This window comes from Molothrus ater, chromosome 1 (genome assembly GCF_012460135.2).
Source record: "Molothrus ater isolate BHLD 08-10-18 breed brown headed cowbird chromosome 1, BPBGC_Mater_1.1, whole genome shotgun sequence".
NCBI lineage: Eukaryota > Metazoa > Chordata > Aves > Passeriformes > Icteridae > Molothrus > Molothrus ater.
Genome location: NC_050478.2, coordinates 17,286,179 through 17,305,472, shown reverse-complemented (window position 1 = coordinate 17,305,472; position 19,294 = coordinate 17,286,179). Strand labels below are relative to the sequence as shown.

At 38.9% G+C, this 19,294-nt stretch overlaps 1 protein-coding gene across 1 annotated transcript in view; it reads left to right on the top strand.

Annotated features, from left to right (window-relative positions):
- Positions 1–19,294, top strand: part of MYO3A (myosin IIIA) — a 112,077-nt gene that overhangs the window by 83,416 nt on the left and 9,367 nt on the right. Inside the window, exons 24-31 of the mRNA XM_036379010.2 lie at positions 149–226; positions 3,155–3,360; positions 5,505–5,616; positions 6,253–6,415; positions 7,054–7,140; positions 9,770–9,893; positions 10,817–11,726; positions 12,378–12,516. Of these exons, the coding sequence (XP_036234903.1) occupies positions 149–226; positions 3,155–3,360; positions 5,505–5,616; positions 6,253–6,415; positions 7,054–7,140; positions 9,770–9,893; positions 10,817–11,726; positions 12,378–12,516 (1,819 nt within the window). The remainder of the gene's footprint in view (positions 1–148; positions 227–3,154; positions 3,361–5,504; positions 5,617–6,252; positions 6,416–7,053; positions 7,141–9,769; positions 9,894–10,816; positions 11,727–12,377; positions 12,517–19,294) is intronic.

Sequence of the window (19,294 nt, the reverse complement as noted above, 5' to 3'; positions counted from 1 at the left end):
CTGATTTGTGCTAGTGATCATGCTGTAACTTTTGCTGTTTAGAATACTTTTAAAATTATGTATGTTGTCTGAGGGGTGCTTTCTTGTGGCATTGGAAAGGGCACTGCAGGCTAACTAGCGATAAAATGTTTTTTCTTCATCTTTATAGAATGAAGCAGGAGATACTGGACATCATCCAAGAGAAACAACCAGCATGAAAACACAGACAGTTGCTTCTTATTTTAGAGTAAGATGTCAGATCTTTTAATAAATATTTCTAGAGTACAAAAAATGCTTATTCTTTTACTTTTTGAAATGCACCTGTTGAGTTAGAGTCAGTAGTGATCCATTTAGAGTTTGTGGACTGTATATATGGTGCAGCAGTCTGTGCAGTACAAATATCTTGAGGAGATTGTGATGTTTCATCTTTAACTGTACTTGGTTGCACAGCCACCATGCTGTCATGGTGATGTATGATGATCAATATTAATCTTTCACTTGCTTGTTTTTCCACCAAAGAAGAAAAAGAGAGATTGGAGATTTGTGGTATAGCATTTCCTTAAGAGTTTAAAAAAGAGGGAAAACTTAATTGGAAGCAGGAGCTCCAGAGAAAGTTCTCGATGGTCACTGCACAGAGGCCACCCAGAGTTCATCCTTGTGGCTCCTTCAGCAGTGCTCTGGATCTTCCCAAGCACTGGCTCTGCTGCTGGTCCTAAAACAGCAAATAGCAGTGAAGAGCATCTGAAGTGGTGCACAGAGTTGGTTCTACTCTGAATTTCCAACTCTTGTTTAGTCATCTGTCCCAGCAAACCATCAAGTGGCTGAGGGAATGTTCATGGTGAATTTAGCGCACAGCTCAAAGGAATGCCAGGTTTGCTGATGACACTAAATTGAGAGGAGCTGTCAACTTCTTGAGAGCAGAGAGGCTCTGCAGAGAGACCTCAACAAATCATATGACAATTCAGAAACACAATGGCCAAATTCTGCATCTGGAATGAGGCAGCCCTGGTTGTGTGTAGAGACTGGGGAATGGGAGGCTGGTGAGCAGTGCCATAGAACAAGATCTGGAGGTCCTGGTTCATGGCAAGGTGAACCTGAGCCAACAGTGCCCTGGAAGCCAGGAGAGCCAACCCTGTCCTGGGGGGCATCAGGCACAGCATGGCCAACTGGGCAAGGGAGAGGATTTTCCTGCTCTGCTCTGCACTGGGGCAGCCTCACCTCGAGTGCTGGGGGCAGTTCTGGGGGCCACAATATAAGAAAGAGATTAAACTGTTAGAGTCCACAGGAGGGCCATGAGGATGGTGAAGGTCTAACATTTAGGAGGGGAGCCCTATGAGAAGCAGCTGAAGTCACTTGGTCTGTCCAGCCTGGAGAATGGGAGGCTGAAGGGATACCTCATTGCGACCTTCAACATCCTCACGAGGGGAAGAGGAACGGCAGACACTGATCTCTTCACTGGCATGACCAGTGACAGGACATAAGGGAAGGGCACAAAGCTGAATCAGGGGAGGTTTATGTTGGATATTAGGAAAACATTCTTCACCCAGAAGGTGGCTGGGCCCTGGAACTGGTTCTCCAAGGAAACGGTCACAGCAGAGTTCCAGGAGCATTTGGACAATACTTTCCATCACATGGTGTGATTCTTGGGGTGTCCTGCACAGGGCCAGGTGTTGGACTTGATGATCCTGATGAGTTCCTTCCAAGTCAATATATTCTTATGATTTTATGACCTGTAGGAGTTCACTTACATCTATGTCAGAACAATGAGGAGCCAGATCTCTCTTTTTTAGATACAGTTGCACAGCTTTGTGGACTGTGAAGGATAATTTCAGTTTAGGTACCACAGTGGTCCAAAGCTATATACTGTTCGAATATTCTAGATGGAAAAAAAATATTGAATCTCATTCAAATTAATGTCTATGACTCAGTGCATTATCAGCACTTCTAGCATCAGAGGCTGCAAATGAGTTAATTATGTTTACACTTTTCTGATACTATTTTCTGCCATGGACATCCTTGCTTAGATCATGATAGCTAATGCTCTTAAATGAAAATCCACCTTCAGCCCCACTGGTTTACTCATACACAGAAATCTATGGGTGACTGAGAAAAGCATATGCCACCTCAGACTGCATGGAAAAAAAGATATCCATTAGCACGTCCTACTTATTTGTGTTCAGTTGGCACACTGGTGATGGAGCTAATTAAGCACTTTGCTGTATGGTGCAGCTTCTGTCCAGAACGGAATTGCCCATTTTAATAGGAAACATATGGCTCTTGACGTCCTACACTGGTTTCATGTAACCAACCTACTGCTGAGCTGCATTACCTCCTGGCTGCCTCTTTCTGTTGAGTCAGGTTGAATCTTGAGGAATGAGCCTCTTCATTTGTGTTTTAATTTGATCCTCCCATGAAGCAATTTTTCAAAACACCAGTCAAGGTTGTTTACAGTCAGATTCCCCTCAGCTGGCATGGAGAGGCTGCATCCCCTCTGCTAGCCTGGTACTCTGGGGAGGTGGGAAAATTGCAGCTTTGGAATTGTGATCTTCTAGCTTTGCCATCCTTGGAAGTTTCCTCTTGGCAGGGCAGTTACCATATCACCATCAGTCTATACAATGAGCAGGACACACCAAGATCAGAGCAGTTCAACCAGCCCTTCTTCTGGGGTAGCTTTCATTTCCTTCAGTCTAATGAAGGAATTGAAATATTTACTGGCTTGCTGCTGTTCCCCTTCCCATCCATTGATGGATGATTTACTCTCTAGGTGAAAAAGGGTCTTCAAATAGGTGACAGCAATAAAAAGAAAAATGGCTGTAATTACCTAGCAAAAAATGGCTGTAATTACCTAGATAAGCAAGGAAATGTGAGTGTAAGTATTCTGTCATATGTTGGACATCATTGAAATCTGTGAGAATGTTCTGGATGAAATTTGGTACATTTATTTGGAATCAGTGTTTTGCAAGTAGTATAAACTATTAGATGCTTTTCTAGCTTAGAAAAGCTAGAATTTTTGGGGGGTCATTTACTTCATCTACTCTTAAACTATCAGCCTAATGACATGTATATGGTTTTGGACATGATTCTGATCATATGAAGTAAAATTTCAACTACACATGGATCTATATACAAGTTTCATAAGTATCCTGGTGACAGATCTCTTGTTACTTTTTTGCAGTATTCTCTGATGGATTTGTTATCCAAAATGGTCGTTGGCCAGCCCCATTTTGTCAGGTGCATCAAGCCCAACAACGACCGGCAGGCAAACAAGTTTGACAAAGAGAAAGTGTTGGTTCAGCTGCGTTACACGGGAATCCTGGAGACAGCACGGATCCGCAGACAGGGTTACTCACATCGTATACTCTTTGCTAACTTCATAAAACGGTAACATCGACGTGAAGGAGCTCCTTTCTCTCCTACAATTGCCAGCCAGTGCTTGTTAAGCACCAGCATTGTTTTTGACATGATCTTTGAAAAAAATACAAGGACATTTCCTGTGACAAAGAAGGTTATAGGCAGAATGACCAAGAGTAGTTCAGGCACAAGATTAGTAACCTGTTTTTGATGGGTAGGGAAAGATGATGAATCACAGAATGATTTCTGTGATTCAGGCTCTCTGAGCATTTGGGTAGAAATTTACTTGCTTATATTCTGCAAGTTTCTTCAAGGACTTGAGTATTAGAAATGCATTACTTCAAATCAAAGCCAAGAATTGGCAGCCACAGCATCCAAGGAACACCACAGTTTCTCTAGCTCCCAGGTTTCAGCACTGTGCAACATCTGCTTGTGCAAGGGTAGATGATGATTTGGGATTCCTAGTCTAGGGCTGAAAAGTTTATTGAGTGCAATAAACTGCATAGTGTTGTTTAAAATATAATTCATAGTATTAGTCACTTCTGTTAAGAAGCAGAGTAATGAACTCAATGTGGTTGTATTATTCCTTTAGCTACCTTCTTCCTCCACCCCAAAAATCTATACTTCTCTCTTAAAAATAAAGACCCTGTGTATTTGTCTCAGTCAGAACAGAGTTGTATGGAATGGAAATCAAAACTGGGAAGAAGCAAGCATCACCTATTTGGAGAGAAGCACTTAAAAGAAATAGTGCACTAGAAAGAGAGAGCTAGTTGCAGAGTGCTGCAGGTGCATGAGATGAGAGGGGAACAGTAAAGTGATGTTTTAAAGCCCTGTTTCTGGAAAAAATAATCCTGGAACTGTTGCTGTTTTGGAAGTATGCAGCTTTTAGAAGAGTGAAGCATGGAAAGAGATAGTTATCACTACATGATGTGCTGTAGCTTTTGGTAACTGATTTTTATTTTAAAAAATCCCAAACTTAACTGTTCAAGTAACATAGATAAAAGCAGTAAACATAATGGGGTAGCTCTCTAGAGACTGTGCCCCTGATTACAGTGAGACTGTGCAGATCACTGGCACTGAGGACGTGGCCCTCTAAGGAAAAAGGATTTTTATTAAATGTATGTCTTATTTTGGGTTTGGGTTTTTTTAGTAGTTGAGAGTTACAGGTAGACCTGAGATAATGGCATCATTATTTGGTTGTCATAAAAATAAGCCAATTCATTGTGTTTTACAAAAAGAAAAAAAAGGGAACTGTAGGTGGTAATGAAGAAATCGACATTGTCTCTTTTATTATTCCATGAGCAAACTGTTACCATCATTTAAAGCTGGTAAACCCAGGCTTTGTGTTTAAAGAACATAAGCCTGAATAACAAGAAAACCAGAATGTACTGTCAGGAAGCACATATAATTAATGTAATTTTCTTAAATTAAAAAGCCAAGATAGATATGGTTCATTTTGTTATAGAGTATTTTGAAAAGTCCTGGAACAAACAAGTATTTTCTATCCAGCAGCTGAGCTGGCGTATCACAGGTAATTTTTATGAGTGAGCATCGTGACCTCTTTCCTAGTCAGAATTAATTCTGAGTAATGAGTTTGCCAGATTAAGTGCTTACAGATGATGTGTCACAATGGCACTTACATGTTCCAAAAGGATCTGCAAAACTGATTCCAAGGAGCTAACAAGAGCTGGGATGCATCTCAACATCTATTCAGATATTAAGTATCTCAAAGGCAGATGGTCTAGCACATGAGACAAGATAGGAAATTTTTGTGACATTTCTAAATATAAAATAATATAATTTAGACAGAAAAGCTTTTAAAATATTTTTATTTTATTTTTATATTGCCACTGAATCACTTTCACAGTATGTAGTGAACAGGAAAGAAATGTTGTGCTATTCTAGTTGGGTTGAATTATTTTTAAAAACCTTCTGCTGTTGGTATAGAATTAAAAAACTCTCCAGGGTTTGTAACATGTCACTCATCCACTTTTGATTGAGTTCCTTAGTACTGTGTAAATAAATAACTGCACTTTATTTCATATGCTGGGGTTTTTTTTAAGTGCTATGTTTTCTTTCATGCAATTGTTTTTATTACTTAAAAGAATGGTTTAAATGTATGTGCATGTATTATCCTCCATTAATCAAATAAAGAATCATGCATTTGTCTCTAGGTATTACCTCATCTGTTACAAAACAAATGATGATCCTCCAGTCAGCCCGGAGACCTGTGCTGCCATCTTGGAAAAAGCCCACCTTGACAACTGGGTTCTTGGAAAAACTAAAGTAATTTTTTAATATACTGTATCTTCTTCATTCCAGTATGCTATTGTTAAGATATTAAACAATTTGTTTTCTCACCCATTTGGTTGGAGTAGCTGTTGGTCTCTACTCTTTTTAAAAAGTTAAGACCTTAATACACACCAGGAATGTGTTGGCAACCCTTGTTCTGGATTCATTTTTCCAGACTTATGTGAATTTCATGCTTGATAAAAGCAATTTAGTAAATAAACTATGTTTTAGGTTTAAAATTGGGAAACGGAGCAATTGAAGGTTCCAGATATGGATCATGTTTATATAATAATGTACATTACATTTGTGAGGTTAACAAAACTGTCAGCCTTGTAGTTTTGAAAACAGATTTATAGTTACAGACTGAAGGTTTGCACTGAAACTTTCAAAAATCTTGCCATAAAAAAATTAATAAGCAGGGACTGATGAAAGATGCTGAAGAGAAGAGTAAGGTAAACTAATATCCCAAACAATGAAAATGTTATCTCTAAGAATTATCCTTTAGGTACTACAACTGAAGGGTCTGTTCATCATTTGAAACCAGCTTGTAACTCTTGCTGATGTTAAATGGATTGAATGAATAAAGGGCAGGGAAGGTAACTAAAACTTCTGTTTGTTTCTCTTTTTAAGGTATTCCTCAAATACTATCATGTGGAGCAGCTGAATTTAATGCGGAAGGAGACAGTTGACATGATTATTTTAATTCAAGCTTATGTCCGAGGGTGGCTGGGTTCGAGGAGATACAAAAAGATAAAGGAACAAAGGGAACAAAGTGCTATTAAAATACAGTCAGGTAATAGCTTTAAAACATTTAACATGTTGCTTAAAGTTAGTGCATGTGTACAGTTGATTGATGAATGTGCATGCTGGATGTGGATTTTGCTCTTTTCCTGCTGTTGCACTTGACAAAATATACTTGGTCATATCTGTTCTTATGAAAAAAAATTTCTTTTAACCAGGTTATTACAATCTCTTTACTGAAATTACATTTATCAGTGTTATATTTAAAAGGCAATTTTAAGAATGGAAGGATGTGATTGCACAGATGATACTCTTATTAATAATATTCTGGCATGCACTGACAAGGTTGTATAATGTAATAATGAAAATAAAATATATTAACTGTCCTAGATAATAAGGCCAATTACCCTGTTGATGGAGGCATCAACTGATTTTTTTAATACTTTCAAACATAATCTTATTTTACATTCTGATTATCTTGTGTTTTATATTCATTTGTTTCATAATAACTTTATTGACCAGAAAATGTATTTTTATGTAGATTTATTATTTGTGCTTGTTTGCCGTGTTTTCTGAAACATAAAGCCTGTAAAATATTTATGAATATTTTAATAGAGGTCTGTAATTCCAGAATATTTTTATTCTTTTTTGTACCTAGTGGATTACCTAGTTTTTAACATCTCTTTTCAGCTTACAGGGGGTTTGTTGCTCGTAAAGAATACAAAAATGCAAAGCATAATAAAAAAGTGGAAGAATATATGATCAAATTTCAAGCAAGTAAGAATTGTTTGCTTTCTTGGCTTTTAATGTGTTATCCATACACAATATGTTGACCCAGATTCTCACTATACTGATTGACTATGCTCATTTGCATGTTCTGAGGTATAACTTATCTATTACATGTCTATATACAGTGGCTGAAATGGGTGACTCTGTTACCTGCACCTCAGAGTGATTTAGGCATTTTCAATGCTGTGAAGTGGGATGCTCAAATGCCATAGCAAACCTTGTCAGTAATTACAAAGGTGACAACCCAAATGTAATCTAGTGTTGCCAGTGCCCAGGCTGTCTAGATTTAAACAACATAAGATATGCCTTCATGAGTATATACCACCACCAGTGGTGGTTTTAATCATTGTCAGATATATCTGTTAATTGCACTGGACCAGTGTGTACTGAAGATCACTTCACTGCAGTTGGTAAAACTTTATCAGTGTAGGAAACAATCTAAAAACAGCATAAAATCCAGTAATGTGCCAAAAATTATTACACATCTGAACACAGCCAATTATATTGGAATATTTAGCAAATGCACAAGTATAAAGTTACCATTTTACTCTGTTAGTGTCCCAAGTGTTTCTTTTTGTCCACCTTCTTTCATGTCTGCAATTGCATTTCAACTTCTTCAGTGCACAAGAAGCCAAAACTCAAATGAAGTCCATTTTTACTTAGCTCTCTCCATTTTTCCCCCCATTTATTTCTAAAGCAATACAAAACTTCTCTTCCAGTTTGAATACAAAGCTTATACAGCAGCTATATCATTACAAACTTCTCAGAAAACCTCAAAAGTGAACCAGAATAGTCTAAAAAGACCAGATGCAGCTTATATTGCCATGCCCATTGATAACTTGTTTTGTTTCAAAACTACTCCTGTTGAGTTGCTTTTATATGAAAGTGGAAAGAGAATTGTCTCAGAAGTCCAGGAAACTCAAGAAGTATTCCAAGTGCTTTACAATTTCCACTTTTCTGAGGCTCTGTCAGACTGCAATATAAGATCCAACTGTGCTACTTCGAATAAGTATTTGTGTTTCTTTGTTATATCCAGTTATATCCAGTTTTTGCTATATCCAGTTACCAAGGTTAATTTATGCCCATTTTATATGGTCCTTCTTACATTGATTGACTGCACCTACTGGTGCCCAGGCTGGTCTAAGTTATGGGTGGGGAATGCTAAAGCACATAAAACTTAGCACTAAGTTATATGAATGTGTTGGAACAGACTGCTAATGCTCCCTTCTCATTTTCAAGTGAGCTTGACCTTTTCACTGTTATGCAAAACACTCTCAGCAGAGCTGAAGAAAGAGTCCCATATATACCATGTCCACAGGATATTTAAGTCACCTGAATCCACTATCCCCATACTCTTGGTACTGCATTTGGAATTAAGAGTTCAACAGAAATATTTTGACAAAACACTATGTTATTTTTATTTAGCCAGGGATTAGCCGATTTGTGCTGAATCCTTGGAATTGCAGATTTGTCCAAATCACAGCACTGTGGAGACTGTGCCAGTTCCCATTAGGAAATTATTTGCAAGTTCAAAAGTTTTTGAAGCAAGATTCTGAATGCAATTCAGATTCTGATTAGGACACTTCAGTGTAGATGTCTAACTGTGATCTAGATGTCTAAACTGCTGTTATAGTCAGTAGAGCCTAGGGTTTGAATAATTTTATTTAAAATCAGCAAATGCTCAGCTCATTTGCCCTCATACCGGTATCTAGTGTCATTCGAGGTGCCCTGGTTATCTGGTCTGGCCTCCAGCTTTCTTTCACCTGGTATAGCCAACTTTTCTTGTCCAGAAAGTCCCATCTGTCCTGTTCTTTCCGCCAGCTCCATGTGGATGCCTTGCTATCCTGGAGCACTTCAGATGGCACCAGATACCAATGTGCTGGCAACTGCATCCAGGCCCCAGTGACCTGTCAGCACCTAGGTGGCCCAGGGAAGGCCCATGTTTGAGTCCTTATTTCTGATTCAAACCAGAAAATTAACCTTGTGCCTCCCACAATGCACTGGTAGGGAGTTTCTCTGCCACAGTGCACCTGGTTACTGTGGAGCTTAGCACATCTTTTATGTTGAGCATTTTCATTTTGAATAATCAGTCTTTGCAGAAGGAGCATGAGCTAAGTCTTCTGTAACTGCTGAGCTATAAGATTCTCAGTTTCTCTCTGATCTATTGAATGTTCAGCTAATTCCAAGCCTGTGCCAGTTGACAACCTGGTAATCTCTATAGGCTGATAATCAGGCATTTCCCATGGAAATGAAAGACAGAGTCAAATCAATTGCCTGAATCAGGCAAAGCAGGTACATTAAGCTCAGAGTACGGTGTTCTCGAGGCACTTGTACAGCTCTGTGCTTCTGTTTTATTCTGCATCTTCCTATATTTTCTTTAGTCCAATAAAATTGAAGAAAGAGCTTGTTGTATCCTCATGTAGAATGGGTACAGCTTTCTGAAATCTCAAAAAGGTTTTATGGGAATCATTTCAGATGAAACATAATCATAATAGGCACCCTGGTCTGTATTTCCTTATTAGCTTTTGTTTAATGCTGTTAGTATTTGACTGTCTGAAATGTATGTGGCACCCATTGCTTGTTGCCTAAGGTTGTTTTGCATTACAATTTGTATCAGTTGCCAGAGGATACTTACTCAGGAAGAAGAGAAAAGAACTAACTGAAACAAGAAACAAAGCAGCAATAACAATTCAGTCTCACTACAGGGGATATAAGGAGAGGAAGGTCTTCAAAAGCAGGAGGTAGTGTTATTTTCTCTTATGTCACTCAAACGTGTCCCTTTCCAGTAATTACAGCACTGAATAACAACATTATAAGATAAGAGTGAAGAAATTTAGGATTATTCTAGATACGTATGCAGAAGTAATGGATATTTATATGAAGGTTTTTAATGGCAGCAGCCAATTTTCTTATCTTTTCAAGACCAAGGAATAAAGGCACATTTAGGAGAAAGATCAACAATGCTGTACCTACCTGTAATGTTAATGTAACCTATAGATGAGTCTCTTTGGAATTAGCTCATAATAAAAAAAAATGTTCAGACAAGAATGAGATAGATATCTGCAAGGAGCTGTTCTTGTTTTAAGACTCTGTTCAAGATAAGCAAAGGTGATGACAGAGGAAACACAGAATACCTTTAGGATTGTGTGTATGTATACATTCTTGAAACGCTAAGAGGTTCATGCCTTATGTTTCTGTTAACATTTAAATTAATACTGTACTGTTTTATCTTATTATTTATTAATTCTTTACTGTTTCACACAACCTAGATTGTCTTCATGGCAATTTTCCATTAAGTTTAACAGCGATGTCCCTTTTAACTTAAGAGATGATGATGTTGATGATAATAATATTATCCCTTTTCACTTTAAGAGATACTACTACTACTACTACTACTGCTACTACTACTACTACTACTAATAATAATAATAATAGTTAATATAACAACAGAAATAACATATAATATATATGTTGTATAATAACATATAATATAACAACAGAAATTGCTATCTTTAATTCCAGCTATAGGCACTAAATCTTTCCCATGTTGCACTGTATCAAGTTGCCTGTTAGTACACAAAGACCACCAAAGGTAGTTGTAAAGTTGTCTCTATTCTTCATCTCCTTCAGCTGTAATTTTTGCCTAAAACTCTGCTCCATTCAGGGAATCACTTAGAAAGCAAGAAATTGAAAATGCAACTACTAGCAAGAAGGAAAATGATGAAGAACTTCAAGATCCTGAGGAAAGTCCAACTGAGAGTGCCCTCCCTAGAACAGAAGAAGAAGCAGCTGCCATAGCAGAGGATGAATTATCTGCTGTGGAATTCCTTGAAGCACAACTGCAGCCAGCTCAAAATGATACACTGGAAGAGGTAGCAACTGAGGAGACTCAAGATGAACCTGATGCTGTCACTGACAGCAAGTGCTCTGGGTACAGTGACACAGGGAATGGAGAGGAGCAACAGCAAACATCTAGTGAAGGAGAGGCAGCTCCTGTGAAGCAGAACCTGGCAGTAGAAGAGGTTAGTGAAGGTGAAGAACAGGACTCTTTGGAAGAGTTACCCAGCAAATCTTCTGTCAAAACCTCAGCTGAACCTAGATTCCAGCAAGAGCAAGATAATCAAGATACACTCAGTGCAGACTGGCAAAATCAAGAATCTGCTGTGGTCCAGCCAAGGACCGACAGGGATAAGGAAAGAAACTACCTAAAGCGTGAAGCAGTGATGCCTACAGGAGCTAAAGGAATCACAAGAAAAGAGTCACTAAGAAGAGGCTCATGGAAGCAGGTTGAGGCAGAAAAGCAAGGTTTAGAAGACAAAGAGAAGGCAGCAGTAGTAATTCAGAGTAATTACCGGGGTTACAGAAGGAGAGGACAACTCAGAAAAGAAGGGAAACTACCTTGCAAAAGTCAAGAGAAAACAATAAAGGAGCCAACAGAAGCAATACACGTTCAAAATAACAATCCCCAAACAACAAAAGGTAGGGAAAGCACCAGTACAGAGGCTGAAGACACTAAGACACTGAAGGGAGACTCAGAGAAAGAGGCTTGTGATTTGGCAGCCTTTTCACGACAGGTAAGAAGCTTGTAAGCAATGTAGGTGGAGCATAATAGTCTGAGCAGTGACAGAACAGTAAATTGTTTTACTGACTTCTATGGCACCAAGGTTTTGCTCTCTCAACTAAGACAGATTTTGTAATGTGTGCTCTATGAAAATGCATATTTTGGTTTGCAAGTGAAAACAGCCTTTTCAGCAAGGAGGAAAAGTCAGAGTACTGGCAAAAATAATATTAATCTGATTTAAGTTAAATGCAGAAGCTTTGCCTTTCAAATGTTTGTTTACCCATCAAGGTCCCTACAATTCAGTACACTTGTGAAATGTCCCTGTAAATGAAACTAAAGCTGATGTGCCAATGTCAGAGACTTGCACATGTGCAGAGAAGTATGCCTACAGCTGTAGAAGCAATCTTGCATCAGCAAGGCACCATCTGCTCATGTATGTGAACCAATGAGAAGTAGCTGTAGGACTGGACTGCAATGTTGAGTTTCCTATATGTCTTTTTTTTCCCATCTTAATTTTTTTTCAAGAAATTAGGAGGTAAATGTGGTAGGGGTGTGCACTGCAGTCAGTGGAGCAATACCTTTTAAATTAATTCCCTATTTTACCTTTGATTATCTTGGAACATGTATACTTACTTCTAAAATAATGTAAAAATATATTTTTCAGATATCAAAATTATCTGAAGATTACTTAGCATTGCAGCAAAAACTGAATGAAATGATATTGTCCCATCAGCTGAGACCTGTGATGATGTCCAAAGATAAGCAAGCTAATGGCCGGCTTTCTTCTCATGTTTGTCAGTCAGGTAATGTTTAACCTTACTGTTGGCAGAATTTTCATTTGTAAACAGGACCAACAAGAAGCTACTCCTGGTCATGTCAGGGAACAAGTAGATGAGTTAATTCCAGCTTCTCATATTACTCTGGCTGTGTATTTTTGTACTAAGCCCCATATCAGTATGTGTCTGGAACACAGTTTCCAGATAAATACCCAAACCTGGTTGGGATTTCTGTATTTACCTTTTTTTTTTTTTTGTCTTTTGTTTCAGTGCTGCTTAGGATTGCTGAATGAATGTAGACATACTATCACTAAGAATACTTTTATTTGGTAAAATTCCATATTGGCTCTAGTTAACTCAGTTGTCTCTCAACTGTGTGTGCTATTGTTATGATATAGGACTATGCTTTCAAAACACAACAGTTTTTTAGGTAATATGTCAAACAATTTACTAAAGTTTATGACATATATGCTGAATGAATTTTTAGCTATCTATAGATACAACTGAGGTTATTCGAAACCTGTAACTCCTACCCATGTTGGTGGGTATGTTGCATGTATTGCATGTACTGTAATTGCATATTAAGTTTTATTAATATTCAGCATCCATTTAACTCACACATTTAAGAGGGTGTGACCTCTAGAAATACATTTCAGAGTTATTTATATTCTGGTTAACATGGGCAGTGAATATTCCCAAAATGCAAACATGCTTGAAACAGCTTGGATAGCAGTGGGGAAGAGTACTGGGAGAATAAAGAGGACATGGGATTCTGAGCATGCAGATCATTAAGACCTGAGCTCCACCAAGAGGACCCCAAAGACCTGTCTGAGCAGCTAATACCTCTTCTGTTGGAATAGATGTAACAGAGAATTTTCTCAGTTCATGTCCTGGGCTGCAGATGTGGAAGAAGATGAGGGCAGATGTGGCAGATAACTGGCTGTGTCTCCATTTGTGTGGCAAGGCTTGTGTGAGCTCACTGCACTGCCTCTGGGGAAGAGCTGGGATAAGATCTAGGACTGTCTCTCACTGCCCAGAGCTAGTTGTGCTATTTTCATTATAACATTGTGGATTCAGTTGTCATGTGTGATGAAACTTCTTTCTGTTCCCATGACTACATTGAAAAGATCTTAAAAGTACTTAAATCCTGCTTTGGAGTCCTCTCAAATGGGCAAGCTGCTAAAATGAGGGTTGGTGTTTACACCTCTTAAGTGCAAACCAGCTGCTGGTAGGTTATCTGTGTAGTCAGCCTGTTTCCAAGACCAAAGTCTGCAAGAGAAAAGAAATGGGAAATGGAAAACTAAGTGCCATGACCTTTGATTAAAGACAGAGCAAGGTTTGTGATTGTCATTAATGGTCTTATATTGAATCCTCTACTAAATACTGCTGATTTTTTGACAAGATAAACCTGAGAAATTAAAAATGTATGCTTAGGAAAATACCTCTTGGTTCTAACACATTTTCCAACAGAAGTTAAAGAAAAGAGGTAGATAGAGGGAAAGGGAATATACAAATCCTTGTTTTATCAGTTAAAAATCTCATCAGTTGCAAGAGTGAACCAGGTGAAAATGTACCAGTATGTTCCTGCCATGTGCAAAATGCAGTGCAGTCTACCCTTCACACTGCTATTCATTTAAGTAGCTTTACAGGAGACAAAAGCTTGCCAGGGTTTGTCATCTGTGCATCGAACCCTGCCTAAAGGGGTGACCAGCTCTTCTCTTCCCTTTATCACTGAAAATGTCACGCTGCTTTAAAACCCTGTGGTGTCACAGTGCAGAAGCTTTCCAGTGGTAAAGTGTGCTAACCTGTCCACTGAAAAACATTTCTTGGTGTGGAATGTGAACTTTCTTTTTCCACCCTTGAATGTAATTCACATGACAGGAAAACTGTTTCTTTTCCAGCTATGACCAATGCACAAGGTAGTGAAGACAATAATCCCACAGTTTGCCTCTAAGCCAGTTGGAAACTGGCTTTATCACAAAGCTGCATTGTCTTAAGTAGATGTTCATCATAGCAAACACGATCGAACTAGATGCAGAGAATATTTAAGTAACAATATGCCCATGTTCAGTTCATTTAAGTTGTACTGTCTAAAACACAGGAGTTACCAACATTCTGGATATCATATTTTCTTCCTCTATGCAATATAGTAAAATATCTACAAAACCCCCAAAGATTTGAGGTAAGGTCCTGCAGATGGTGATGCTAAAGTGAAGCAGGTAGACGAGGTGATCCACTGCCTTATTAACAGGGAGGAGCCTTCCTGTCTACCTGCCTACATTATGTGTTACAGTAGGATTTATCCACACTCATTTACAGAAGGATATGCTTTTACTGCAGCTTTCCCTCTGTAGCTGCTTTTCCTGTCCTACTGTTAGGAAGGCAGGGATTGTTGAGCTTTAGGTGTTTTTAAAATCATGTGGTATTTGCCTATTTGTAATTACGTCAATCATTTATATTTATTTACACTTTTTCATTAGCTTCACTAGTTATGTATGATGTTTTACAGAATGAATTGCACATGAATTGTATTTTATAGCTAGATAGGAGAGCTTGGCTGCCTTTGTCTGGGGGTAGGTGGCCATTGTGCAGTAACACAATTTAGCCCTTCCTCTGATACAATATTTTATTACATCTGCTACCCATAGAAGGGGAGGAACTGAGGGGACAGCCGATGGCATACTGTGACAAATGTTCACGTTTTTTAAATGGTTTGCTTGTTTGTTTGTTGTTTTCAATAAAAATGCAAAGCTTGCAGTTCAAAGAACATCTGAGCAAAAGGTTAATTTAATCTTAAATCCACAAGGTTGAGTTGTTCTTAAATGAGTTTCTTTGTTCTTATATAATGCAGAAAGCAAGCCACACAAGGTTCCTGGAAAAAACAAAATTCCTGTGGCTAGAATCTCTGAGTAGGTTATATTTGCTTCTTGCATGCTTTCAGCCAAATGTAATGGCTGCACCCCAGAACTGCACCCTTGGACTGCTAGTGAGCCTTAGGTTGCTGTGGTGTCAGAACAGATGCACAAATGGCTGCTGTCAAGTTTTTCGAAATCAAAACCTGAAGTGAGGGGAATTTGATCATAATGGGAGGATTTTTTTTTTTCCTGATGAATCATAGTGCTCATCCCTCTACTTATTAAATGACAGTTCAAGTACAAAATCTCAGGAAGAGAATTTTCTATATTTAGAATGAAATTTACTTGGTATGAGGAACCCCAATGCAGCTGAGGACATTTTCAACTAAATGAGGCAATAAGACAAGCAGGGTTTTCATCCAGGATTCCTCCTGCTGTAGGCTGTCAAAGCATTATTTACAGGAATTTAATGGGCAGGCTTAGCAAGGAAAAGGGAGCATGTGTAGCACTGGCTGAGCAGAGCAGTATCCACCAGCCAGAATTCCTTCCTTGCAAGTGAGTAGTCAGCCAGGGAGCCCTGATATGTGGGACTGGAGAAAAATGGAAGGCAAACACTGCTGGCTGGTGGCTCTCAGTTACAGGATTGTCCTTTGGGCACCACACAGCCAGGATGTAGAAGATCTGTGTCGGAGATCCGTGGCAGAGCACAAGATCTGGAAGGCTGTGGAAGTGGAATACAGCCATTTCCATTAAATATCCTCTCTTGAAAATCCAAGGTCACCAGGCTTAGAGAAATGAGAGGTGCTGGAGCAAGTGCAGAGAAGGGCAACAAAGCTGTGAAGGGCCTGGAGTACAATCTGATGAGGACCAGCTGTGAGAGCTGGGGGCGTGGAGAAGAGGAGGCTCAGGGGTCACCTTATCACTCTCTACAATTACCTGAAATGAGGGTGCAGCCAGGTCCAGGCTGGCCTTTTCTCCCAGGCAGCTGGAGACAGGAAGAGAGGATATGGCCTCCAGCTGCAACAGGGGAGGTGCAGGCTGTACATCAGGAGGAATTTCTTCACCAAAAGGCTTGTTAAGCATTGGAATGGATTTGCCAGGGAAGTGGTGGAGTCACCATCCTTGGAAGTGACTTAAGAAAAGTCACTTTCTGACTTAAGAAACAGCTGGAATTCATGCCATGGTCTACCTGGCAAGGTGGTCAAGGCTGGACTTGATGATCTTAGAGGTCTTTTCCAATGTTTATTATTCTGTCATTCTGTATTAGTGTCAGCCAGAGACTGAAACTGCTTCCCTCAGTGGGGCTGTGGGACTTAGGTGTGAGAGATCGAACACTGCCAATCTCTGCTGTACACAATCTGAAAGTTCTCAGGTCTCTTGCAGTTTCTACTTCTAGGTCTGTGCCAGAGTAATCCCTCTATTTTTTCCAGACTGCTAAGAATTTGCAGCCATCAGCTGTAATTTCCAAATCTGGCTGTGTTAAACATCCCATGAATTAAAAATACCTAAAAGTTACTAACCCGAATGTGCTTTTCTCAGTGCAAATCCCAAACTTGAGTAGCTGCATCCTCATGCTGTGTACAATTAGAACAGTAAAAAGGCATGCACATAAATGTTGAAATGTTGTAAGCAGTAATAACTATTAGCTTCTCATTATCAAGTCCTGGAATTCCAGTTGCTGTATTTCTGTTTTTACGGATTACTTTCAACTCCCTCTACAAAACCTAGACAATTACTGTTTTTCCTTTTGTTTTCCTTCCTGCTTAATTCTGAGCTTGGCTTTATACTTCTGTCTCCCTAAGATGTGGAACAGCTCTAAATCAAGCCTGTAACATTTCACTTAAATGATGTGAAGATGGCTTTGTCTGTTTCTCCAGGTGGCTTAATAAATAGAGACCTTTGGTCCCTTAGATATTTATCACAGCTGTAACCACTATTTCTCCAGTCTTCAGTATGAAATCTGTTGTAAGTCATAGTTAATTTACATTGGCTTCCACAGATGTTGATTCCTCGAGATTGCTGTCTTCCAAGCTTATCATTGTATGTCAGAATGTACAGCCAGTTCAACCTAAAGGGCTGTTGATACTGACTCATCTTTATTCAAACATTTTTTGCTCATCCTTGAACTTTTCAAGCACATGCAGCTCTCCTCAGTTCATGCAGTTTGTGGTGGTGTTCAGGATACACATACATATTGTATACACATTTCAGCCTATTTGGAGCTTTCAGTGAGGGCTGAGTATGAAAGTATTAATTTGTTGTAGAATTGAGTGTGTGTGCAACTTAGGTAGGAACCTTTGTGGTAGTGCAAAATGAGCTAGCTGAGATACTGATGTGAATAAAGAATTTTTCTTAGATTTACTAAACCTTCTTGAATGTTATCTCGCAGCCACACTGTTCACATGCCTTTCCTGACCCTTAACTCTGTATTTCATTTATTCTCTATCACCACTGGTTTAACCTCTTTTTTTTTTTTTTTTTTTGACTAACTCGATACACTTGGGAAGTCCGAGGAGGAAAATCCCCCCATTTCCACCTGTTATTCCATCTGTTTTCCTCCTGATAAACCTTTAGGGAATGTCTGTGTCACATCAAAGTTTCCAGTTTCTCCTACACATTGCTCCTAAGGGGGGTGTCCCAGCACTGACAGCACCTGTTCAGGTAGATACAACAGCAGGGTGTGGGCTGGCAGCAGAGATGGGAGTCTCAGCACAGCCCAGTCCTTAGCTCTGCTAATGGCTAACTAGGGTGTAGCCTTCAGCAAGTCTCCATGTGTCTTTGTGCATCTTATTTACCCTTCTAGTAGGATAGGGGTGGTAGTGCCAACCTGGCACTTCCAAAGCACTTCAACAGCTACTGTGGGAATGGTTTTTGTACCAGTGTTGTAAAATATCAATTTAAATGACTGTTAGAGGGGAAACATTGGTTTTCCTTTTGCATAGAAAGCACATGGCCAGGTCTTGCTAAAGATACTTGAAGTCTTAAGGGAAAATAAGCTACAAGAGACTTTACTATGGAGAGACTGGACTTCAATAAAAACCTTTTCTTTGTAATGGAACACAGAAGGCAACATCATTGCCCTGTTAATAAGTGAATTATTTCACTCCTCCTTTCTGCTTCATTGCCTGCTAGAGGAAAAGTATAGGCCATCTGAAAAACAAGTCCATCAAACTCACCACTTCTCACACTTGGGTATTTAATTTACACCCCCAACCTTTAATTTTACTAAGTAAATTATTTCTGTATTTATCAGAAACTAATAAAAAAGCAAATTTTACTTTGTGTTATCCAATGCAAGTAGCTACCACATCTGAATTTCAGTAGCAGTGAACATGCAAATCTAAGTGCAAAAGGAACTCACAGTTTCCCTTTCTGGTGAAACAAAGAAAGGAAAACTTTACTGTGTCATTTGCAGGCAAAACTCAGAAATGCATTTTCAGTCCTATATTCGGTTTTAAAAAGGAATGATGGAGGTCCAAGCTGAGAAGGCTGCCTGCCCCAACATGGTAGTTAGTCTCCTCAATTCTCTTGCACAGCTTACACATATGTACCACACAAGAGCTGAGATGAAAAGCTTTTTTTTACTGAAACCTTTATCATTGTCAGAATGGTATTTTTAAATGTATAAAGCAGTCTTCTTTGCAAAGCACACACACAAGAAGTATACAAGTAATTTCAGTTGGAATAATTGTAATCTAGAATACAATAATGCTTTATCTGTTTGACATTGATGAATTAAATAATGTAACAGCATACACAGTGATGAATTCTTAGGGGACAGTAAAAAATCTTTAGGCATAATGAGAACCCTTTCATTGGGATTTTCCTAGAGCCCCCAAATTGGCTTCATTTCTTTTTTCAGATTTTCATGCAGTCATGATCTCTGACAAAATTTTTGAATGTCCTACAGACAGGGAGTTAGGTGTTTCTATTCAACAGCACTGAATTTT